The sequence below is a fragment of the Rhinopithecus roxellana genome, chromosome 14 (genome assembly GCF_007565055.1).
Source record: "Rhinopithecus roxellana isolate Shanxi Qingling chromosome 14, ASM756505v1, whole genome shotgun sequence".
Lineage (NCBI taxonomy): Eukaryota > Metazoa > Chordata > Mammalia > Primates > Cercopithecidae > Rhinopithecus > Rhinopithecus roxellana.
In genome coordinates, this window is record NC_044562.1 from 30,060,822 (window position 1) to 30,085,462 (window position 24,641).

Here is a 24,641-nt window from a genome sequence, read left to right on the forward strand (position 1 = left end):
TTTATTCCCAATCTCATCAGCACTTTATAAAATCAGAATGCAGGGAGAGAGGCCTGAGAAGGCTCCCTTCCCACCCTCTAACCTCAGCCCAAGTCTGGAAGGTCTCCTGCCCCCTCCCTATAGAAGGGACTCTAGGGGTGGGGCTGGTGCAGGGGGAACTGGGAACTGGGCCAGGCCTGCTGGGCCGTCCTCTCCCCCTGCCAAGAGGGGAGCTGGGCCTGGAGAGGGGCAGGAAGTAGGACCAGCCCAGCACTCCTGAGTCCTGGGGCTCTCCCTTTCCTGCTGACATTAGGGCTGGGACCCTGGCTGTCCCTAAATCACCCACCCCTGTAGCCCTACCCACCTTCTACATCTGTATCCCCCCCACCCGGCTTTCCCTAAATATATACAAATGTACAGAGGGCTCCCCCTCCCTGGCTGGGATGAGCTCTATCCTCCCCTCCCTCTCTCCTTCCTTCCCTTCCTCTCCATGAGGGCACATGGCCTGGTTTCCAGCCCTCCCAGGGCACCAGCCTGGGGGTAAGGGGTGTGGACAAGAAGGACCTTTGTGCAAAGCAGCTGACATCAGGGCAGGGGAGGACAAGAGCAGGAACTGAGTCCTGGCCCTCCCAATGAGCACCGCCCCCAGGCCTTTCCCAGGAGCAGGAGGAGAATGTGCTGAGGATCCCAGGAGGGGTCTCAGACTCCTGGATCCTTTCAGTCACAGCACCATCCTAGCAAGCGAAATCTTCAAAGAGACCTCCTGGGGGACCGTGGGGGTGGTGATGGTTGGGGAGCAGGCTGCTGGCCCCCCCACCCTCGGCATGGCCCCGGCTCGGGCAGGGACTCTGCAGGAGAAAGAAAAGAGGGAGTGGGATAGGGAGAACTCGGGGGGGGCGGGGCAGGGACTCTGCCGAGAAAGAGTGGGACAGGGAGAGGTCAAGTGCTGTCCCCAGGGCTCACACCGCCAGCCTTTCCTTGTCACCTTGGGCAGAGGCTCCAGGGCCCACTCCACAGGCTGGTTCAGAAACCATGGGGTATCAGTCCTGGGGAGGTGTGGCTGCATGCTCTGTAGAGCTGGTCCTCACCTGTTCCTTCAGCTCCTGAAGCCCCAAAGTGGAGATGCCCCCAGTGGAGGTCCGCAGGGGGGTCTTGGGACGCCTCCATACCCGCTTCAGTCGATCCCAGGACACCTTGGGGTTCAGGGTGGGGGACAGCAGTGGGCTCAGGAAATTGGTTGAGGAGAAACGTGAGCCTTACCATACCCAGCTGCCCACAGGACTCACTGCCACAGCAAACTCCCAGTAGGACACCCCGTCCTCCTCACCCATCCCCTTCTCCTGACTCTGAGCCCTCAGGCCTGCCAGCCAGTCAGGGGACCCTGGCAGAGAATCCTGAACCTGACTTCCCAGCCAGGCCAGCTCCACCAGGCACCCCGCACTGCCCCCTTCTGCTTTGCCCATGGCCCCCACTCCCACCCTGCCTTCCCGGGGCCCTTGCCTCATAGATGTAGTCAAGGATCTCCAGCAACGTGAGGATGCTGGCCCCAATGAACAAGCCCATCTGTCCCCCGAGGTCTCCTGGGAAGCAGGAGAGCAGTGTCAGAGGGAGCGGCCGGGTTGATCCACCCACACACAAGCTGAGGGGGACACCAGTCTCACCCAGCAGGGCTGACAGGCCATAGGCTGCTCGCTGCTCCATGGCTTCAGAGGTCAGGGCCTCAAAGAAGACGTCTAGGACCAGGAAGTTCTCCCTGTGGAGACAGGAAGCAGGGTATCCGTGTGGGCCTCGCTTCCTGAGAAGGCTGGCAGGGGCATCCTGGATCCAGGAGATCCTGATCAGAGACCTCTGCATGGGGAAGTCAGTGACGACCCCCTGGACTCCCCAAGGCTGTGAGGGGAGGTAGTCCTGGATGTGTGTCAGCTTCATCTTTTGAGGGGTAGCAAAGGGCCTGGAAGAGCAAAACACAACTCCTGGACCTGAAGGAAACCCTGCTCCCTCCTCTAAAACAGCCAGTGGTGTTGCCTTTGCCTCCTCCTTATGCCTCTGTGGACCCTTCAGTGACCCCTGTTGCCTGTCAGTCCACTCCACAATGCCCCTTCTCAGTGTCCTGGGCAGCTGGTGGCCTGTCCCTGGCACCTTCTTCCGCAGCCGCTGTCTTTTCGCCTTCCTCCACACAGCTGCCTATGGCTGAGGCTCCACACCACACCACTGCCCCATGCCACACCACCCCTCTGCCCCACGTCCTCTCACTGGACACCTCTCCATCGCCTCCTCTCACAGACCCAAACCCAGGGTCCTAAGAGGCGAGCTCACGCCTCCCCAGCTTCCCTCCCTGACTGAGGCCTGAGAGTCAGTCCTACGTTATCAAACGTGGGCTCATTGACAAATTGTGGCATGGATTTTTTGTCGTAATCATCTGTCCCCACAGTACTCAGCACTGGGCTTGGCACCCAGACCATGCTCCGAAACTGCAGACTGGCTGGAGGGGACCAGACCAAAGGCTCAGGGCGGTCCCTCCTGCCTCCCCCTGCAGGGTACTGTGTTTCTCTCCGGTCTCATCCTGTCCCTCTCCCTTAGAGAAGGGGAGGAAGACGCATAAGCAAAGCACTCAGAAACGTGGCATATATGTGATGACAGAGATCTGTACGGGTGCTAGGAACTCAGATGAAAGGTGTTTGGACCTGGAGGTGGAAACACTGAACATGACTTGAGCAATGAGCGGTGCTGCTTAGAAGAAAAGGGCTGTGACCAGGCACGGTGACTCACACCTATGATCTCAGCACTTTGGGAGCCCAAGGATGGTGGATCACTTGACGTCAGGAGTTCAAGACCAGCCTGGCCAACATGGTGAAACCTCATCTCTACTAAAAAGACAAAAAAAATAGCTAGGTGTGGTAGTGGGTGCGTATAATCCAGGCTACTTGCGAGGCTGAGGGAGGAGAATCGCTTGAACCTGGGAGGTGGAGGATGCAGTGAGCCAAGATTGTGCCACTGCACTCCAGCCTGGGCGACAGAGCAAGACTGTCTCAAAAAAGGAGAAGGAGAAGGAGAAGGAGAAGGAGAAGGAGAAGGAGTAGTAAAGGGCTATGAAAGGCATTCCTGGCAGAAGACTCATCATAGAGATGCGGCCTACTCCCCACCTCCATCATGCCCAGCGCCTATTGAGGGCAGCCTCCACCACACACACACAGACGCACATTCTCTCACACACACATACCCATTCACAGATACATACAAAGTGTGCATGTACACACACATACCACACATTCACATACACATACACTCACATACACACCCACAGGAAACACACACGCCACACACAGATACACACAAACATACATGCATGCACACACACGTACACACCCACATACACCCCACACACATACACACCCACACCCACATACACACAAACACATACACACATGCTCACACACACGTACACACACACACAGTCACACAGCCATCCCCCACAGACACACATACCGTATGTAGGTCTCATTGCGGTTGTACTTCCTCGCCAGGTACCGGGCTGAGCCCCTGTTGGGGATCCTGACCATGGAGATCTCTTTCCCGTAGCGCGTCAGGTTGCAGGGGGTGGGGCAGAAGCACGGGCCCTCGGGGCCCCCACCCAGGGAATCTGCAACACAGAGGCAGCAGCTACAGTGGGAGTTGGAGAAGGGTGGTCCAGTGACCCACCAGCTGCAAAGAGGAGGCCAGGGGGCTGTCCTGAGGCAGACACACCCACACCAAGGGCCTTTACTGGCCAGCCCCAGTGCTTCCTAGAGGGGACTGGCTGCAGGTCCCTGCCTGAACCAGCTTCAGACTGCTCCAGAGAGCAGGTGTAAGCAGAATCCCCCAGCACCCTCCCAACCCCCGGGACTGGGGGGGTCCTCATGGCCCAGAGGGAGAACAGAGCCCATCCACCAGAGCTAATCAACTATGTGAGGCCTCAGACACACAAGGAGGTGTGGAGAGGATGCTGGGATGCATGGATGGGTGGGTGGATGGATGGATGGATGGCAGATGGCCAGATCGATGGATGGGCAAACAGAAGAACAAATGGACCAACAAGCTTCCCAGGCTCAATGCACTGGGCTTTCTCTGCCTGCCCCTTCAGTTCCACTCTCCACTCTTCCACCTTGCTCTGCACTCTACGAGGCTGATCTCTGCCAAATGCATCACCTCAACTCCCTTGTCCTCTGGCTTTGGGTTGAGTTTGGCCAACAGGAGGCCCTGGCAGAAACAGAAGGTGAGAGGGAAGAGATGCCAGGGTATTTCTCCCGCCGCCTGGCTTCCTCACTGCCAGGCCGTAGGTGGCAGAGGCTGTGCTGCTCCTCCAGCCATGCTGCTGTCAGTCATCCCTCTCGGACAGCCACAGGTCTCTCCTCCTGCAGGCCTGGTGGGGATGAAGGCTCCCCATATTGCCAGCTCTGTGGTCTCCCGCTGTGCCTTGCAGGTTCTTTACTCCTGATCACACATCTGTTCCTTCACTAAACACCTCCAATCACCCCTGTGACAGATGCAGGTGGTGTGGGGGACAGAGAAGGGCTGGATGTGTGTCTGGCTGCCCAGTGTCTCAAACCCAGCCCCAAGGCCCCAGGTGTCTGGATTACTGCAGCCAGCTTGGCCAGTCCCTGACTTTGAGTCTCCTCCCCTCCTACCCATTGTCCACATCTCACTGGACTCACCTGGCATTCCTGCCTTGCCAGAGGCCTTTGTGGGCTTCCTAGAGCCTCCTTCCTCCCTTTTTTTTTTTTTTTTTTTTTTTTTTTTGAGACAGGGTAATTCCATAGCTCAGATTAGAGTGCAATGGTGTGATCCCAGCTCACTACAGCCTGGACCTCCCAGGCTCTAGCCTATCCTCTTGCCTCAGCCTCCCAAACAGGTGGGACTATAGGTGTGCACCACCACACCCAGTTCACTTTTTTATTTTTTGCAGAGACAGGGTCTCACCATGTTACCCAGGCTGGTCTCGAACTACTGGGCTCAAGTGATCCACAAGCCTGGCCTCCCAAAGTGCTGGGTCTACAGGTGTGAGCCACTGTGCCTGGCCTCCCTCCTCCACTCTTTCCACTCCCTCCCCTGTTCTCTGCCCTGCAGCCCCACAGATCTTTCAGTGCCCTGGACACAGCATGCTCTTTCTGGCCACAGGTCTTTAGTGTATGTCCCCCTTTGCACCTGGCTCTTATACAGCCATCAAGCCTCAGCTAATGTGTCCCTTCCTCTAGGAATCCTCCCTACCTTCCCAGGCTAGGGCTGCACACCCTTCCTTGGGGCCTTGCCACACACCCGAGGCTCCCCTCTCCAGGAGTTGACGGGCTGTGTGGGAATGGCTGCCCACAGCCCTGCCGGGCTGTAAGCTCTCCAAGGGAAGGGCTGTTGCCCCCACTCTCACCTCCAGTACCCAGCACAGGCTGTAAAGGTCTGGAAAATGCACGAATCGATGAATGGATGGATAGATGGATGAACTGCAGATCAGGCAAGATCTGTGGACAGATGGGGTTTGCCTTACCCACACCGATAGCCAGCAATGCATTTTTCCTGAGACCGAGAGAGAAGTCATTTCACTTTCTCAAAGTGGGTGAGCTCATTGGTTGAACCAAGATGAGAAGCCCAGCCCTTCACTCCCAGTCCTGGCTTCTCTGCAACCCCCCCACCCTGCTGCCTCCACTTACCCGAGTGTCTGTACCTGCAGAGGTCTGCAGACCTCTCCCCGACCCCACTGAAGTATGGGCTAAGGCTCAACCCCCAGGAAGAACCCTCCAGGAAGAGATTGGGAGGGGAGGAGCCAAGACAGTGAGGAGAAGAGTGGACAGAGACATGAAGAGGCTGATGGAGAGGTAGGGAAGGGTAGGCAGCACGGACCCAGTGTGTGGTCGGCACACTCGATGTAGATATTTGGTGGGCAGATGGTCTCATTGCCTGAAAGGAGAGAAGATTATTCCTAGAATCTACGATCACTTCCCCTGTCCCCCACACGCCCAAATGTAAGCACATACATGCATGCACACACATATGCACACATTTGCATAAATGTGCTTGAACACCACACACACAACCCCCACAAATATGCAACCATGGATATAAATGAGCATACATGTACACAAATACATATTAACATGCACACAGGCATCTGCATGCCAGCATTCCCACAGGCATACGTGAAACCATGTTTAAAAGTCCCAAACACGCACATGCACACTCACACGGGTACAGACACACACACATGTTGTATACATGCACCTGCCTGTGCACATGAGCAGTGCCTTGCCCCAGGAGGCTCTGGAGCCCAGCAGGGTGGCATGGAGGGCTGGCTAGGGGTGGGATGCCCACCTGGCATGTGCACCATCCGGCAGTGGCAGCGCTGAAGCACAGCCTCCTTTTCACAGCGCAGCCGGCAGGCAGACACACTGTAGGCCGAGTAGCCCTGAAGCTCAGGCTCCCTGAGCTCGCTCTCCATGCGGCAGTTGCCCCAGGGCTGGGGCAGGTAGGTCAGCTGCAGAGGTGCGGTATGATGAGGTCATGCTCAGGAATCCCACCCGGTCCTCCAGTGCCCACAGCCCCAGCAAAGTCAATTACAGCTGGCAGGCTGTGAGCTTCTAAAGGGCAGGTTTGCTCTGCATCCCCTCTGAGCCCAAAGGTGAGCCCTGTGCCCAATCTAGGGCCTGGCAGGAGGTGCTCACCCGCTGTTCCTGGCAGGACACAAAGGTCTGGAAGCCTGGGGACACCCCGAACCCCAGCTGGTGGATGTAGGGCGGCTCCTCCTGGCTGTGGATCTGCACCCGAATACCTGCCTCAAACGACGTCTCATCTGCACAGCAGAGATGGTGACCTTTGGAAACCCATCCCAGGCAGAGGGCCCAGGCCCCAGTCCCCAAGATGGCCCTTGTCCCTTTCTGGCCTGCGTACTTGTCTCCCTCCAGATGGGCAGGTACTCCTCCTGCTGGATGTCCAGCATGATCTCCAGGCCACTGCCCATGCCCCCTGCCCGGCTGGGCAGCGAGCTCCGCGGGTCCGCGTTGAAGGTGTAACACTTCCCATAGCGAGTATAGACCTGGGAGGTGGGGTGAGAGAGCAGGAGGGGAGATGAAAGGAGTGGCCAAGACAACTCCGAAGTTCCCTGCTCCCCGCCGAGGGCCACCAGATCTGCTTGGACACTCCAGTGCCATATCCTAGCAAGCAATGTATAGCCCAGTGTCTCCAATGAGCGCCAACTTTTCCACCGATGGCCTCCCTTAGATGATTAAAAGGCATCTCCAACTTAACATATCAGCACATCAACACCTTCCCAAACGCTGCCTGCCCCACACCATCTTCCTCCTCCCTAGTAAACCACCCCACTATATCCATCCAGTTTCTCAAGTCGGAATTTCTAAAATCCCCCCTTCCATCATCCCTGCTCTTTTTCTGTCTTTTTTTTTTTTTCTTTTTTTTTCTTTTTTTTTTTTTTTAGATATGGTCTTACTCTGTTGCCCAGGCTGGTATACAGTGGCACGATCTCGGCTCACAGCAGCCTTAACCTTCCAGGCTCAAGCCGTCCTCCTGCTTCAGCCTGACAAGCAGCTGGGATTGCAAGCATATGCCACCAAGCCTAGCTACGTTTTTTTGTTTTGTTTTGTTTTGTTTTGTTTTGTTTTGTTTTGTTTTGTTTGTAGAGACAGGGTCTTGCCATGTTGCCCAGGCTGGTCTTGAACTCTTGGGCCCAAGCAATCCTTCTGCTTTTGGCTTCCCAAAGTGCTGGAATTACAAGCATAAGCCATCGCATCCAGCCTCCAGGCCACTTCTGAAATATATTTAGAATCCATCCACTTTCCTTCCTTCTCCAGCAACCCCCATTTTGCCATCTCCTTCTAACTGGTCTCCCACCTTGGTCCACCCTTGCCCCTCCCTACCGGAAGCTATGGTGCCCAGTGCCCAGTGCTCAGATCCAATGAAACCACTCACTGACTTACCCAACAATAGCTTCCCATTTCCCACATAACGAAGTCACGCTCCTTCCCTAACCCAAAAGTGCCCATGTGATGTGGCCCTTGTCTGCCTTTCCACCACCTCCCACATATCTGACAAGTTCAGACACCTGGACTCCTTTCCTCCTCAGGCTTTTGTTGTTATCCCCTCTCCTGGAATGCCACTGCACACACACTCTTGGTATGGCTAGCTGCCCATTGCTGAAGCCTCAGCATGTCACACTCATACATCACACAGACACGTTCAGTGTCACCGTCCTTGCTTCCACATGTCTGTTGGTTTGCCCAAAGTACTTATCAAGACCTGAGATGATCTTGTTCATCTACTTGTCTCCTGTCCATTGTCCATCTCCCTCAATGAGCGTGTATGCTGCACAGAAGCAGTGAGACTGTCTGATGTCCCCAGCCTCCGGCCCAGTGCGGGGCACAAGGGACACTTAATTAGCTGTCTCTGCAGCAGAGAAGCCAGGCTCCCTTTTCCTCTGCGGAGAGTTCTCCTTCATGGACAGCAGATGGCGCTGGCGCCCCGGAGATGGAAGCCCAGGCTCCTGCTGGGGATTTAGCTGCCGCCAGGAGCTGCGCAGCGGCAGGGGTGGAGAAGAGGCTGAGGGAGAGGCGGGTTCTAGTTCCCCCCTGCCAGGCTTCCCCAACAGAGCCGAGCCCCTGGGTCAAACCCATCACAGGCAGCACCTTCCCAGGGGGCAAGGGGTCGGCGTACTCAATCACTCTCTCCCGCTCCCCCTCCCCTCTCCTTGGGAACATTTCCCACTGGTAAAAGCTGGGAGAAAGAGCAGGAAGCAGTGTGGAAGGAAGAAGAGATCCTGAATGCCTGGTTTCACAGGGGGAGTGCAGAAGGGAGAGGGGCCGGGTGGAGAGCAGCGAACCAACTGAGAGTCCTCCCGAGACCTCCTAGGGGTCCCCATCCCTGAGAACTAGACCACCCTGCTGCGGTGCTCTGGGATCTGCAGCCCTGATCCTTCCCTCTCCCACAGTTCTTCTACCACTCAACCACCCTGCCTTCCCTTCCCGAAACAAAAACGTGTGCACCACAAACAAAGCACCCTGAGTTTACAGAACATGGTGCCGTCTACCGCTGCCCACATCCCCTCAGTACCAGCTAGGTGTAGTTATCCCGACTACTGCAGATGAGGACATCACAGCTCAGAGAAGTGAAGTGACATCCAAAGTCACACAGCTGGGAAGAAGGAGAGGTGCCCCTCATCCAGGGGCCAGGGGTAAGGCTCCAGCTGCTCCCGCAAACCATTGCTTGTACCCCCACCCCAAGCCTACCCTACCTCAGGACCCAGCTCCTGCCCCAGCCCCATCCGGGTAGATGAAACAGGAATGGGCCCCAGGCCCGTCCCCTTCTCTTCTCCCATTCCCCTTTCACTTCGGCACCGTTCCTCTTGACCTTCCTCACCCTTTCTTCTCCATATCGGCTTCCCTTCAATTCCTCACCTGTCCCCCAAGTCTTCTCCTTTCCTAACACCCCCCACAAACCTTTACCAGCTTCCAGGTTCAAGTTCTTGACCCCACTGGTATCACCCCTGCCCTCCTCCCTGTTATGTGTCCATCTGTGGGGCAGGAGTGGGTGTCACAGACAGCTCAGGAGCGCTCGGTATGCCCCATGCACTGTGCTAAATGCTTCACATGGTCTATCTGGATGAATCCTCACAACTACCCTGTGAGGTGGGTATTATTATCTCCCCATTCAACAGAGAAAGAAATGGAGGCTCAGAGAATTCAGCTGGTTTCCCCAGATGTTCAAGGTCAGGGCTTCTCAAACGCTCTTGTGCACATGAATCAGGGGGATCTTTTTAAAGTGCAGATTCTGATAGAACAGATGTGGGGAGGGGGTTGGACAAGGTTGAAAGTCCATGGACCACACTGTGAATAGAAAGGCACTAGATGAAGGGGGAGAACCCAGCAAGACAGCCCGACTCTAGACCTGTGCTCTTATCACAAGTCACTGGAGGTGGAGGAACCCTGAAGTGGGCTGGGTGCAAGATTCCTCTGTCCCATTCAGGTGCAGTGGCTCACACCTGTAATCCCAGCACTTTGGGAGACCGAGGAGGGCAGATCACTTGAGGTCAGGGGTTCAAGACCAGCCTGACCAACATGGTGAAACCACATCTCTCCTAAAAACACAAAAATTAGCTGGGCGTCGTGGTGGGCACCTGTAATCCCAGCTACTCGGGAGGCTGAGGTAGGAGAATCGCTTGAACCCAGGAGGCGGAGGTTGCAGTGAGCTGAGATCATACTGTACTCTAGCCTGGGCAACACAGAGAGACTCCATCTCAAAAAAAAAAAAAAAAAGTCCAGGCCCTGGGGCTCATGCCTGTAATCCCAACACTTTGAGAGGCCGAGGAGGGTGGATCACAAGGTCAGGAGTTTGAGACTAGCCTGGCCATATGGTGAAACTCCCATCTCTACTAAAAATACAAAAATTAGCTGGGTGTGGTGGCAGGCGACTGTAGTCCCAGCTACTCAGGAGGCTGAGGTAGGAGAATCGCAAATGGCTGAGATTGCACCACTGCACTCCAGCCTGGGCGACAAAGCGAGACTCTGTCTCAAAAAAAAAAAAAAAAAAAGAAAAAAAAAATCCTGGTTCCTGATGGTGTGGAAAAGGCAGATGGGAGGCATATATTAGTATTTGTAGAAATCTGAAAGTACTCAACCTCTTCCTAATTCAAACCAAGAAGATGCTGGAATCAGCTCTTGCTGACACAGCCAGTTTTGCGTATATGCTTCAGTTGAAAGGCTAAAGAAGGCATGGTCGACGTGGGGTACCCATGTTATGAGCTCCTCACTCGTGTCCCTCAGCATTCAGCACCATCTCGGCGGAGCCCTGACTGTCAGGCACCATTATGGTCTCTCTGAAGCTCAGCCTTACCCATGGGACCATGAATTCCATGTGACCAGGAGTCCTGTTTCCCTCTTGGCATCCCCATATCCCAGCGAGATTTGCAGAAGTAGGTGTGAGATGGGAGGAAGGAAAGCAAATACTATCAAACATCCCCACTTTGTACCAAGTCCTGTGATAGATGCTTTTGATCTATTTTCTCCTTTGAGTCTCCAAGAAACCCATATGAGCTAAGTATTGTTGTCCCCATTTAATGATTAGGTACTGGAAGCTCAGAGAAGGAAAGTGACTTGGCTAAGGGCACACAGCAAGTAAATGACAGCCAAGATTCATACAGAACTGAACCCCGTGTCAAAGCACAGTAGGTGCTTATAGAACACCTGGTGGGTGTTCAGTGAATGAATGACTCTTGGAGGCTCCTGACTCTCGGAGGGGCTGGGGCAGCGTCCCCACCTGGTACCTACAACAGACACACACAGACATATGCTACATGGCACCGAGCCCACCCCACACAGGGCAGAATGAATGCCCAGCTGGCGAGGGTGGTGGTTCCTTGGCACACAAACCCTCAAGGTGGCTGTGCAGAGTCAGGGTGACAAAGGGAGATGGGTGGAAGTTGTCTGGGTCTCAGGGATACTCTGCAGGGAACAGACCAGCCAGACTGGCAGGAGGACACTTGCACAGCCTGGGTCAGTCATGACTGCTGGTCAGAGCACAGTGTTGCCCAGGAGACAGTCCCTGGGCCAGGCAGGCAGGGGCGGGTGGAGCCATCAGCTTCTAAGTGGCAGACCTCTGGTGGCAGCACAGCCCACAGCTTCTTCCATGGAGACGGCACGGCAGCTCTGCCACAAGGTCCCACAGGTTGTCCACGGCTCCCTCCCCATGGACTGGCCCAGGAAGGGGGGGCATGGTATGCAAAGGGGTTGAGAGTCCAGGGTCCACTCACAGAAAGGGGAAGGTTGTGGGCCAGGGAGTGTCCTGATGGCAGAGGGGCTATCTCCAGATCACCAGCTCTCAGTCTCTGGGCCCTGTCCCCATCTCAGACCCCCACCTCCTCCTTTGGTCTGGCCCTCCTTGTCTCTCTGCCTTAGCTCCAGGCACACGCTGCTAGCCCTAGCAGGTGCATGTGGCCTCCCAAAGCCCCTCGGCCTTGGCTGACAGCTCCTAGACAGGACTATGTCTGTGCTGCACACAGACCCTCGGGTCCCCTCCCTCACCTTCCTTCTGGCCAGCCCCTGCCTGTCCTTCTCTGATCACCTCCCCTTTAGTGTTGGCCTGAACCGCGACCTGGGTCTGTCTGCCTCGCTAGCCTCTGTTTCCTGATCTCAGTCTGTCTCTCAAGGCCTTCCCTATCCGCCTGGCCTGTCTGTCCCTGTCCCTGATTTGTTATCCACTCAGACTCTGTTTCTCTGCTCCTGCCCTCTGTTGACCTGTCCCCTCCCCTTGGCCTCTTTCTCTCCCATTGGCCTGGATGCCCCTGGCCTTTTTGTCCCTTGCCTACTGCATTCTGTATCCTATTTGCTTCTTCTCTATCCATCCCTTAGTCTGGCTGTACAGTCTCAGCCTCTTGTCTTCCTACTAGATTTTCCCTGGGCCTGAGGCTCCCTACCCTGACCCAACACATCAGGAACCCCTCTCCAGGTGCCCTCCGCCTCCTTCTCCCTGGCCCCTCTCTCTCAGGATCTACCTGAGACAGTGATGAGGGGTTGGGAGAGAGCTGTCCAGAGCTTGCTCCTCCTGAGAGCGGTGGCTTCTCTCAGCCCTTGGAGCTCCATCCATTCACAGCTTCCATTTCTCCAGAAAACTCTCCCTGGCTGGCTTGCTCACTCGCATCCTCCCTCCCTCGCAGAGCCCACAGGGTTAACAGGCAATTAGCGGGGCCAGGGCTCAGAGCTGCGGTGGGGAGAGGGCCCTGGGCCTCTAGGAGATAAGAAGCAGCCAGGAGCTGCCGAGGCCAGGCTAATCCCAGAGCTAATCTTCGGCCTGGGCTTTATCTCCACTGCCTTCTGGGCATCCTGCCTCTGGTCCCGGCACCTACCCCCCGACATTCTTCCATGGTGTCCCTTCCCCCAAATTCTATCAGCTCTCCCCTTGATGGGGTCCAACCCATGCCTCTCACTTAGGCACTCCTAGAATGAACTCTTCTGCCCCTAGGTCCAGAGTGGGCTAGCGGAAGGGGGTGCATCTTCATCTGCTCTGGAACAGCTCCCACGGCCTGGCTTTATTCAGGGGTGGCACAGTACCCAGGTTCAAAGCCTCTTCCTTCCCTATCCTTTCCAGGGGCAGAGGAAGGAAGATGGCACCAACCAAAATGCCTAGGGTGTCTGCACTGCTCAGAACTTCGAGATCACTCAGTGCTTCGAGGTCACTCAGTCCAATCACTCATTGTACACAGGCAGAAACAAGCCTAGAGATGGCAAGGTTCAGATCCAAGGGCATGCACGCAGAAAACAGGGGCAGATTCAGAAGTGGACCCCAGGTTCACAGGCCAACATCACCTCCCTGGGAGTCAGCAGGCCCTGGTTTCAGCCCCAGTTCCACCACTGACAGCCTGTGTGACTTAGGTTAGTAAAGTGATTTATCAACTTCTCTGGGCCTCAGTTTCTTCATGTGTCAAGCAGAGACAGAAATCCCTGCTTATTTCACAGATTAGTTGTACATCTCAAAAAAGTGAAGTATGTGAAAGGCATTTGTAAAGTGCAGTCATATACATATACCAGTAATAAGGGTTTTGTAGAGACCAGCATGAACCAAGCTAGGGCAGAGACTGATCACTATGTGGTGGTGGAAATGGATACACAGAAGGCTCATAACATGGGGAAAGGGGCATATATTTTGTAGCCTGACAGAACAGGGTTCAAATCCAGCCTCTCCCACCAACTTTGGACAAACAACCTTGATGTGTGATGGAACCTCTCTGAGTCTCGGTTTGCTCATCTGTAGAAGGGGAATGGTAATTCCTCCTCCTAAAGTTAGATGAGTGGATTAGAGATCAATTCAGTGATTCCTGGCAGATGCTCAAGGGAGGGGTGAGGCCCTTTGGGGAATGGAGCTTCCTGCCAGGATGGTGCAGTCATTTTCATCTTGGATCCCCACTGGGCGCATCCTCACAGGGCATCAAGCACCTTGCAGGCTCTCTCTGCAATTTGGGACTGGCTTAGAGGATGGAGCTCTGTCACAGCGAAATCCCCAGGCTCTGAGATATGCCTCTCCTACCAGATGGAAAGCCCAACCTAGTTTACATCCAGGCCTTACCCTTAGTTAAGTCTGTGGGATTCAGATTCAATCGATTAACCTCTCTGATCCTCCATTTTTCATCTGTAAAATGGGAATAACCACAGGCGCCCTTCAGTGGTGTTACGAGAAAAGACAGAATGCACGTAAATCATAGCAACCACTAACATTTACTTAGTACTTACCTCTGTGCCAGGCACAGGTCTACGTACTTTATATAGATTAACCCCTTAATCCTCACAAAACTCCTACACTGGCGGTAGTCCTATGGTTTTCATTTTACAGACAGGGTAACGGAGGTACAGAGAGGATAAGGAAACTGACAGGGCAGGCAGTCTGGGCCTGAAGTCCACCCATAGCCACCATGTGACATACACCTGGCACACAGTACCTACAAATAGTAGGCTCTCAAGAACTAGTGAGTGTGCAAACAACACTTACTTTATCCAACACTATTCATTGAGCCTGTGCTCAACAGTGTCAGGCACTGTGCTTTGCGCTGGACATACAACAGGGAACAAAACAGACAGCCTCTACCCTCAAGGAGTTTGCTGTCTGGCTGCAGAGACATTCATTCATTCAGAGTACTTATGGGCCAGGCGTGGTGGCTCACACTTGTAATCCCAGCACTTTAGGAGGCAAAGGTAGGAGGATCGATTAAGCCCAAGCATTTGAGACCAACCTAGGCAGCATAGCAAGACCTCATCTCTACAAATAATAATAAATTAGCCAGGCATGGTGGCTCACACATGTAGTCCCAGCTACTCAGGAGGCTGAGGTGGGAGGATCTCTTGAGCCCGGGAGGTTGAGGCTGCAGGGACCCCCGTGATGGCGCTACTGCACTCCAGCCTGGGCAACAGAGCGTGACCCTATCTCGGGAAAAAAAAAAAAAAGTGCTTATGGGGCACTTACAACATAAACACTGTGAACTGCACCAGGCATGTTCACAAATTCACCAGTCACACAAATGGATAAATTATTACTAGTTGTGATCCTTGTTGTGATGGAGTGACCTAGCCAAGGCCACCAAGGTGGAACAGGAGCTCAATTTGGCTGGCAGGGTCAGGAAAAAACTTCTCTGAACAAGCCACCTGGCTCACGCAGGAGGGGCATCAGACCACGCCACACTCAAGAAAGAGGAATACACAGCCGCCCTCAGCAGGCCTTGTTCTACACGTGCATACAGGGGCCCCCCACCTCCCCGCCTCCACCGCCACCCATGAGCTTTTCAGGGCCGCTTCCTCCCTACGGTGGATCTAGGAGGCAAGGGCCGCGGTGTTTGTTCCAGTGTAAATGTGTGAGCTGTGGTGGAAGGGACAGGGGAGCCCTAGGAGCCAGGGAGGGCTGGGGCCGTGGAAGAAGGCTGTGGTCCCCGGCGGGCGCCGCGCTTCCACGGGAGAGGAGAACGGGAGGATGAAGGCCTCCGGGACCCAGGTTAACAGTCAAAACCGTTCCCCGGGCAGCGACCGCTTAGGCCTTACACCCTAGAAAGTCAATTTTTAATTGGTGAATTGGTAACTAAGTCCTTCCCTGACATTCCCGCCCCTCGATGCAAAGTTCCTCTTCAAGAGTTTTGCTTACACATTGGAGCACACACCCACAACCAGGCGGGAGTTCAGGAGACGAGACAGAAGGAGGCGGCGGGGACGGTGGGTGGGTGGGTGTGCGCCCGCCAGGAGCCCTGGCCCCTCGCCCTTTCCCGCACACACAGTCTGGCCGCCCAGGCCTGGCCCACCCGCACCCAGAGGGTCGCACCCACCGGCTCGCGCGCCTCGCCGCCCCCCCGACTCCCTCCCGCTGGGCAGGCATCCATCACGGCGCCCGAGCGCCCTCCCTCCCATCTCCTCTGGGCTCCTCCGCTCTCCTCCCTGGGTCTGCCTCATTTGCATTCCCCCGGCTCCCGGCTCCTCAGCAAAGTGACCTCCGCACACAGCAGCGCCAGAGGCTTCCACGGCGGAGGGAGACCCCGCCGCCCGCCCTCGCCGCGGCCGGAGAGGGGGCGACAGGGGCCGGGGTCCCAAGGAGATGGATGCGGAGCTGGGCCTGACTGGCTGGCCTGAAGCGGCCGAAAGGCCCGGGGCCGAGGGGCACTGAGGGACTCGGGTGCTCGGGTGGGATTTGAACCTGCGACCTCAGATCCCCAGGCAGGCGGGAGTGAGACATGGAGATCAGCAGGAGGCCCGGGAGGTTGCGGCCAGAAACGGAACCCCTGCTGGGAACCCGGGGCTCCCCAACGTCCCGTTTCCTTCCCCTGTGAGCCCCCACTGGGGAGAGGCCGGCCCCACCGGGCCGTCGCCCAGGGGTTCCCAGCTCTCCCGGGGGCCTCCCCAGCCCCCAACTCGCCCCCTGGGCCCGCCGAGCCGCCTCCCCTCCCCCCGTTTGGTATTTACACCTTCCACACATTTGTAAGCTATTATCCTGTCCACGCTTAGTCACCGCTGAGCCAAGCGCCACGGATTTAGCTCCTTTAATCTTTCCTCCTAAATCAATCCTCCATTTCCCCTTAATCATCCCGTGGCTCCTCTCTGAACTCTCGCTGCCGCCTCGGCTGCTGCAGCCCGTGCCTATCTCTCTGGAACTGCTCCCCCTCCAACCCAACACCCACGGGTGTCCCAAGGGCATGGTGAGCATCTGAGGGGTGGGTTGGATTTCCAGCGCTGCCAGCCCCAGGCTAGGAGCCAGGGGAAGAAGTGCAGACCCCTGCCCATCTCTTCCTGGAAAACACACCACTGAACCTTCCCATCTCCACTCTCAGGGTCTCTGCCCCTCTGTCCTCCTCCTGCCTTCCCACCCTCACTCATCCTTCTGAAGACCCTAAGTCTCCACCATGATTTGCAAAAAATCAAAAAACAAACAAACGTGGCAGATCTTCTCTCCTTGGCCCTCCTGCCCCCAGTGCTGGCCGTTCCCACCTCCTCTTCCCAGGTGCTCAAAGGAGGTGGGGTGCAGGGCCAGCCTGGAAGGGCAGGGAACACTTATAACTCAGCAGCCTGAGGCTGGCCTCTGTTCCCTCCTCCAGAGTGGCCGTCCATGTCTCCTGGACCACCTCAGGCTCCAACACCTTCACTTCCTCCCACCTCCCCATAGGACCCACTGACTCAGGGACTCAGTAGCTTGGGTCTTGACATTTCAGTGCTCCCTGTAGTGCTCCCTGGGTGCCCTGCCTCTCCATTCCTGATCCTTCCTGCCCCCTGCCTGGACCTAGCAGAGGCAGCCCTGCCACCAGCCACAAGAGGGAGCAGATTCCTCCCAAGAAGCAGAAGGGCAGGGGTGGGGGTCCAGGAAGGAGTGGGGGCAGGGGAGACAGAGAGAGGATCAGAGGGGGACAGGACGTGGGGCCATTTCTTCAAACGCTAATCAGCATCTTCTGGCAGTGTCTGAGAAGCTGAGCTGATAATGAGCCCAGCTCGGGGCTGATTCCTGATTAATGAAGAGGCTACGGGGCTGCTGAGTGGGGCTGGGTGGGGCATGCCCTCACGGTCCTCCCACTGCCCTTGAAGACCAGCCCTCTGAGACAGTCCCTGCCCTTCCCTGCCGGACCACACCACTTACATCCCTTCCAGCCACTCCACTGCCCAAACAGACAGGCTGACCGCACCTCTCCAGGAGGGTCTGAGGCGCAGCTGGTGTGGGGTGGAAGGTGGGGAGGGTGGGTGCACCTGGTTCTGCAATCTGAGGGGTTGGCAGCCCTCAGTATTTTTTAAATCAGTTACTGTTCTGTTAAAATAATCACGATTTGAAGCTGCTTTTGACACACTGGAAGACCCAGCCATCCTGGGCTCCTCACACAGGGCAACAGTTAGCTGGGGCTGAGGAGCAGCTGCATCCTTCAAGACTAAATGGTCTTCAGTTCTCCTCAGACCCCACCCTTCCCTACTGTATCCCCCCACCCCAACCTGACCTGCGTGGCTCCTGAGGGCAGCATCCGCCCTGAACCAGATGTTGAAATAAATGTGCTTAAGGCTCATGCTGCAGGAGAAGCTGGGACCACGGGGAATAGAGGGCTGGACAGGCAGGGGGAGTCAGAGGGACATTTGTGCAGCAGATTAGAGGCTTGGACCCACCTCAGTGGACACCCCCTCCCTTCCACAGCCAACGGGGCAAGGGGCAGCCCTTGGAACCTCCAACCCAGTGGCAAAGGTGTGGAGTTGGGATGGAGTGTGGAGTAACTCCTCCCAGGGCCAAGGGCAGTGGGTGGAAGGCAGAGACTGTCAGTATTGGCCTGACCACACACTGGGAAGAGAAGGGACTAAGGAGGTCGCTGAGACAGAAGGAGTGGCTGCTGAGGAGCCCGAAACTGGGTCCTGTGACAGCCAGAGAGAGAGAGAGAGGGCTTTCGTGCTGTTCTGTGCCTCAGAGCTGTCCTGGCTGGTGGTTGGGTGGGGCAGGGAGAAGAGAGGAGGGCAGGGAGGGGGACTGCCCAGCTGGAAGAGGCCTTGTCTAATTGTGCCTGATTAGTAGAGAGGAAGAGAACAGGGCGAGTGATTAATAGTCACGGCAGTCACCAGCGTGTGGGGAAGGAGGGTCGGGAGGGGGAGGGAGACCGGAGAGACCAGAGGGGATGGAGATAGTGAGGCACCCACAGGGCCCCGGGCTCCTGGCCCTCCAGGGGCTGCCTGGACCCTTGAGGACCCTGAGGAGAGGGGCTGGCTCCTACCCATGCCTCCACAGGGCTTCTCCACCTCCCCCAGCCTCAAATTTCCAGACAGTAACATGGAAAAGACCAAGGTCACGTCCTGCACCTGGGAAGAAAGGCACCTTTGCTCACATGGTGTTTCCAGACACCCCACTGCCCCCAGCTCCCAGACACAGACCCTATCCTCAGCTCCATCTGAGATTGCAGCCCACAGAGTAGATGGCATGACTTCTAATCACAGCCGGCAGCTACCCCCCTATACTCTGTAGTCCATTGTAATCCCAGCCCTGCCCTACCCAGACAGTCTCATTCCGAGGGCCATTCAGAGCTGTGCTGTCCAACACAGCAGCCTCTAGCCACGTGTGGCTCTTTGAATTAAAAATTAATTTTCTCTGTTGCACTAATCACATTTCAAGTGCTCAACGGCCACATGTGGCTAGTGACTACCATGTTGTACAAGCACAGGTGCACAGCGTGTCCATCACCACAGAATGTTCTATTGGCCAGCACTGATCTAGACAGTGTGTGCACACTTCTGCACCTATGCACACGTGCGTGCATATTTTGGAGGGCTGAATAGAATGAGAATGCTAGAACAGGGCAGAGGAGGGTGTGGGCCACAGGGTCAAAAGCCGGGGGACGACTAGGTAATGGAGAGTAATGAAGATGCCAGTACACAGGTCGGAAACCAGTAGGTGGTGCTGAGAACAGTCAGGTTAAAGATAGCCAGGAGTTGGGGTGGCAGCATTTATAACAGCTGACGCTTACACAGTGTATACGATGTGTGTGCCAGGTAGTGTGCTAAGCTCTTTAGGAGCATCTCTTTAATCCTCACAGCAACCCCCAGTTTTTAGGTTCTAATATCCTATTTAAAGAATACACAAACTGATGCTCACAAAAGCTTTTTGGCTTCCCCACGGCCACACAGCTAAATGGGTAGAGCCGAGGTTCGAATCCTGGTGGTCCCCAGGTGAGAGGAGATGCTGAATTGTAGAGCCACCCTTGCATTTTACAGCTCAAGAAATGAAGCCTAGGGAGAAAGAGTGATTTCTGCCTTTTAGTAAGAGGGCAGGCTGAGAGCAGGCCGCAGTGGGGAAGGTAGAACTGGGGCTTGGAGGAAGGGGGTATGGGTAGCAGATGGGAGCAGGAATCAGGGAGGAAGGGAGAGCTGTCTACAAGGCTGGGGGTGGGGGACATACAGGTGGTAGAATGGGTAGGAGTGAGATGGTATGAGACTGAGTGAGGAGGGGAGGGAGAAGAAGAGAGGAGCAGAGGTAACTAGCTGGAGCTAGCCACGGTGCAGAGCACTGCCTCCCAGAGCCCTCTCCTCTCTCCCCTCTTCTCCTCTCCAAACTGTGCCCAGCCTGCCTCATCCCCTAGGTCTTCCCAGCTCTCCTCCACCCAGAATGGCCTCTCCCTCTCTGAACTCAGCCTCTTACTACCCATGCACCTCGTCTGGCAATTGATCCTGGCACCTTATGACACCACTTGCATGGCTGATTAACTCTTGCATGGTTGCTTAAGCTTCTGAGTATCCCTGTCCCCACTCTACCATGAGACTATAGGCTGCTTGAGGACAGGGACTGGGGACAGGGCTTCCCATCTTTGCTGTCCTCCACAGCTCTGAGCAGGGAGTCCAACACATAGTAGGCACGCAGAACTCCATGTTGATTGACTGACTGATTGGGAATGCATGAAGGGATATTAGGGAGCGTGGGGGGAGAGCGATTGCAGTGGTAACAGAAGCAAGAGCAGCAGCAGAGGGGACTGGGGGAGGGCACATTACCCGGAGTAAAAATAGGCTGGAAAATGTGACATTTATTAACTTGGATTCCGGAGGAAAGGTCACAGCAGAGTGGGGAGTGGGAAGCAGGAAACAGGGAAAGCAACAGAAAACACATAACAGCCCCTTGGTGAAGCCTGTCCCTGTCTCTGACCATCTCACCACCCATACCCTGGCAGGCTCCCCACCAACCAGCTCACATAGCCATCTTCCCACCATAGACCCCAAATCCCCATCATTGACTCCAGGGCCTCACCACAGAGCTGATTATGGACCTCATGTCCTTTTTGGAGACCCCATATCTTCATCTCCTTCCCCCTTCTCCAGCCTTTCCCCTATAATACACCCCATCTCCCCCACTGCCATGGATCATGGGCCCCCAGCCCAACCTGCAATTCCAGACCCTGGTGAATCTGCAGCAGACTCAGCCCTTGAATGCCAGACCCAAGAGAGAGTTACGCTCAGCAGACGGGGGATGCAGTGTGTGCAGAAGGGTAGGAGGCTGGGCTGGAGACAGGGGAAATGGAAATCCCAAAGGGGAATTCCTGTCCCCCAGTGCTTGCTATGCCCTCTACCCCTCACTGTCCTGCCCCAGGGCCAGAACCTCAGCCCACAGACTTCTACCATCCTCCTCTCTCCAGCCCCAGGGCACCAGAGGGCCTGTGGGAAATCCACCCACACTCCTCCGGGCCATCCCCAGGATTCCGGGGACTCACCAGCCTTGATCAGGGGATCCCTGTTCCTGTATCCTCCAGGCACCGCCTCCTAGCCTGGAGACCAAGCAGAACCCTCTGGCTTCCTCCCCTTACTTCCTCACCCCCTCCAGCTCTTCCTCTCCTTTCCTCCCACTGAGGTCTCATCACCCTTCCCCTTTCCTGCCCACCCCCACCTCCCGCTCAGGGACACAAAGACCCCATTGATTTCTGCCCCAACAGCACCTGCTGAGCCTGAGCTCTGCCCAGCCCCCAGTACGGAGTGGTGAGGATTGAGGACAGCAGAGTCCTGTGGATCCCAAAGGCCACACTCACCCTCCATACCCCATATCCTCCTCCTTGGGGACTCTACCAACCCTGGCTTTGGGGAGCAGTGATTTTCCCTAGGAGAGGGGGTGTACAGCCGGACAACAGGCCAATACCCCTGACTCTTCTCCCTGCACAATGCTCCCCCTTCTGTCCCTCTGTTTCTACCTAACTCCCCTGCCCAATGGCAGGAGGCCCCAGACACTGCAGACATGGTGGGGGCCAGGAACCTTGTTGGCTGGAGCATGTTTCCTGGCGATCCTGAGGCAGCGGGTGAGTGAGAACCTGGTGGGGGTCCCTATCACTGGGGCTGGCTGCTGGAGGCTGGGCCGGAGTGGGCACCGTGTTGACGCCAAATATTTGCATATGCACTGGGCAGCGGTAACAAGGATGAAACATACACGCACACAGACACACAACGCTGGGAGCAAACTGTGGACTGGGGACAAGCATCTCGAGCACCATGAATACTAGATACCCTGTGACTATGGGTGAATGGAGCCCTGACAGACAGGCGGCGTACAAGACACTCCCACCCCCCTCACATACCTGACTATGGGAGGCTTGCATGGGAGAGCAGCCCAAGCTCACACCCCTCTCCTGGAGAGGGTGCGTGTGTTTGTACTCACACACAGGAGAGAGATGGCGCCAGCAGTCTCCAAATGGGGAGCAGCAGTTGGGATAGATGGTAGGGGGGTGTCATGAGAAGGGATGGCATCCACAGTGGGACCCTGTGCTTGGCAGCTAAGCGAGAGCTGGGAGCTAGAAATGGAGATGAGTAGCTCGCTGGGTGTGGGTGTGCAGGTGTGCAGGTGTGCATGTGAGTGTAGTGACAGGGACAGTGAGTGTGTGTGAGCGAGGGAGTGTGCAGGAAACTGTGTCCCACAGCAGTGTGTGTGTGTGTGTGTGCGCGCGTGCATGTGTGCATGCACCCATGCTGGGGCAGCAGTGAGGGTGAGTTATGCACATAAGAGTGAACCAGTGATTCCCAGTGTAAGAGCCAGATCTGGGCATGGGAGCCGCTATAATAGGAGACAGAGGGGGACTGGCCCCCGGGAGGGCTGGAGGGCAGAATGAAAGAGGGATGTGTGAGGGAGTCTGTGAGGAGGGCATGTGAGAGACACAGAGATCCAGAAGAGACACTGGCACCTAGTGTCCTGAAGACGGGCTTTCTGCAGCCTGCCCACCAGGCCAGCTCCCCAGGAGGCCGCCTGGGGTCCTTCCCTAGATGGAGCCCCCCAAACCTCCCCTCCCCATCTCCTTCGTTTGGTGGGAAGAATCCAGTAGCCTCGGAAGAAAAAGGGAGCAAGAGAAAAGTAGGAGTCAGTTGGTCTGGCCTTGGGATGGTATGTCCTTTCCCTGCAAGCCAGCCAGCTCCAGGACGCCTGGGCCCACCCCAGGAACCCCCACCCCAACTCCCAGACCTGGGCACTGCAGCAGCAGCAAGACCAAGAAGAGTAGCAGCAGGCGCCCCAGGGTAAGCCCGTATGAGCGGCCACTGCTCCATGGCTGGGAAACCAGAGGGAGATGCCAGGCTTGGAGAGACACGAGGCCAGCCTCTGGTGGCGGAAGGAAGGGAAGCCCTGTTGAGGATGCCCCTGCACACCACTGCCACCACTCCTTCCCACTCCCCAGCCTCCAGCCACCCCAGGCCAGGCAGCCCAGCTGGCAGAACTCACCACAGAGAAGTTGCTGGCGGAGCAGTGATGCCCACTGAAGTTGCAGCTCTTGAGCATGTCGGCGAGCTGGTGGCCAGTGCGGTTGAGGATGTCTACCATGTCAGGCTCTGGGTAGCGCAGGCCAGCGGCACGGTGCTCATCCCGGTCTTTGGGGGGCAGCCCTGTCAGATTGGCCAGGTGGAAGATGTCGGCATCGCTGAGTGCCGAATGCCGGAAGCGGTTGATATTGCAGAGGGTGACAGCTGGGAAGCCCGCCACTGGGGCTGGGGCAGCGGGGTCCATTGCCACCAGGTGAGGCCGGGTCAGGTAGCCCCGGGCCAGGCCAGCCGCCTGGTACAGGAAGGCAGCCAGCGAGGTGAGTAGGGCCAGTGCCCACAGGGTTCTGCGTAGTCCGTGGGGGCCTGGACCACAGGCCCGGCCCAGTCCATGCAGGGTGCTGGTGCTGGCAAAGGTGGCCAGGTCCCGGGGGGCTGCTGCCCCCCGAGCAGCCCCAAGGAGGCTCTGCTCATCCCCTGCCTCCTTCTCCTTGGGTTTCGCATCCTCCTCAGCAAATTTGATTTTGCACACAATCTCGATCGGCATCTGTCCCCGGTCCCCGGCTGCCGGGACTGGCCAGAGCCTCCCTGCCCTGTCCCTCCCTAGCCAGCAGCCCTGGTGCCCTCCCGAGTGGCGGTAGTGGCAGCGGCTGCTCTTCTAAACTCAGGGCAAGCGGGAGGAGGGCAGGGACAGGGTGGGGGCCCGAGATGGGGGGAGTCACTCCCACTCCCAGCAGCTCCGCAGCCCTGGTGCTGCCTCTGCCGCTGCTGCCTCTGCTGCCGCTTGTCTCTCTCCTCGATCGTCTCCTTGTGGCTTCCCTTATCAGCACCAGCACAGCTGTCAGCCCCTGCGTGTGTCCCTGCGAGCGAGCGAGTGAGCCAGGGAGCGAGCGCTGCTCCGCCACGCCGCGCAGCCCCAGCCGCTCCACTCAGCATGTGCTCCAGAGCCCACCCCATGCTTAATAATTCAGGACATGTCAACAGCGTTTCACCGGCAGCACGGGCGTCAGGAGCCAGGCCAGGGGAGGGGGCAGTCCCCAGCCCAGGACAGGGATCCCGAGACTGAGGCTATCCCCCAAACTCCTGCTGCACCCTAGCCGCTCACTGGGTCCCCAGATCTCCCCACTCCCTGGCCACCCAGGGAAGGGTGCCGTGCCCAGGGTCCTCGGCTCATTCTTTGCCACTTTCCTGGCCCACACCCCATGAAGGGTCAGCCAACTCTATCCCCCCACCTCCTGGCCTCCGAGACTCCTGACTCCAGCACCCAGTCACTACCTGATCCCACTACCCGACTCACAGCAGCTTCCAGAAACTCCTTGAGAGAGCCACTTGTTTGAATGAGGGAGGGGAGGGGGGCAAAGGAGGGCAGGCTAGACAGACCAGGGGACAACTGTGACTCCAAGATTCTCAGCTTCCCTGGAGCTTTGCTCCTGATTTCAACAC

The 24,641-nt window shown here is 56.6% G+C and overlaps 1 protein-coding gene across 1 annotated transcript; it reads right to left on the reverse strand.

The window, feature by feature from the left end:
* Nucleotides 1–713: 713 nt before the first annotated feature.
* Nucleotides 714–24,134, reverse strand: ASIC4 (acid sensing ion channel subunit family member 4). The gene is given in 12 exon segments (XM_030916950.1): nt 714–827; nt 1,068–1,172; nt 1,480–1,559; nt 1,641–1,732; nt 3,466–3,619; nt 5,848–5,904; nt 6,316–6,478; nt 6,666–6,793; nt 6,892–7,036; nt 23,164–23,754; nt 23,756–23,911; nt 23,913–24,134. Coding segments are annotated over 12 exon segments (2,007 nt in total).
* Between the last annotated feature and the right edge of the window lie 507 nt (nt 24,135–24,641).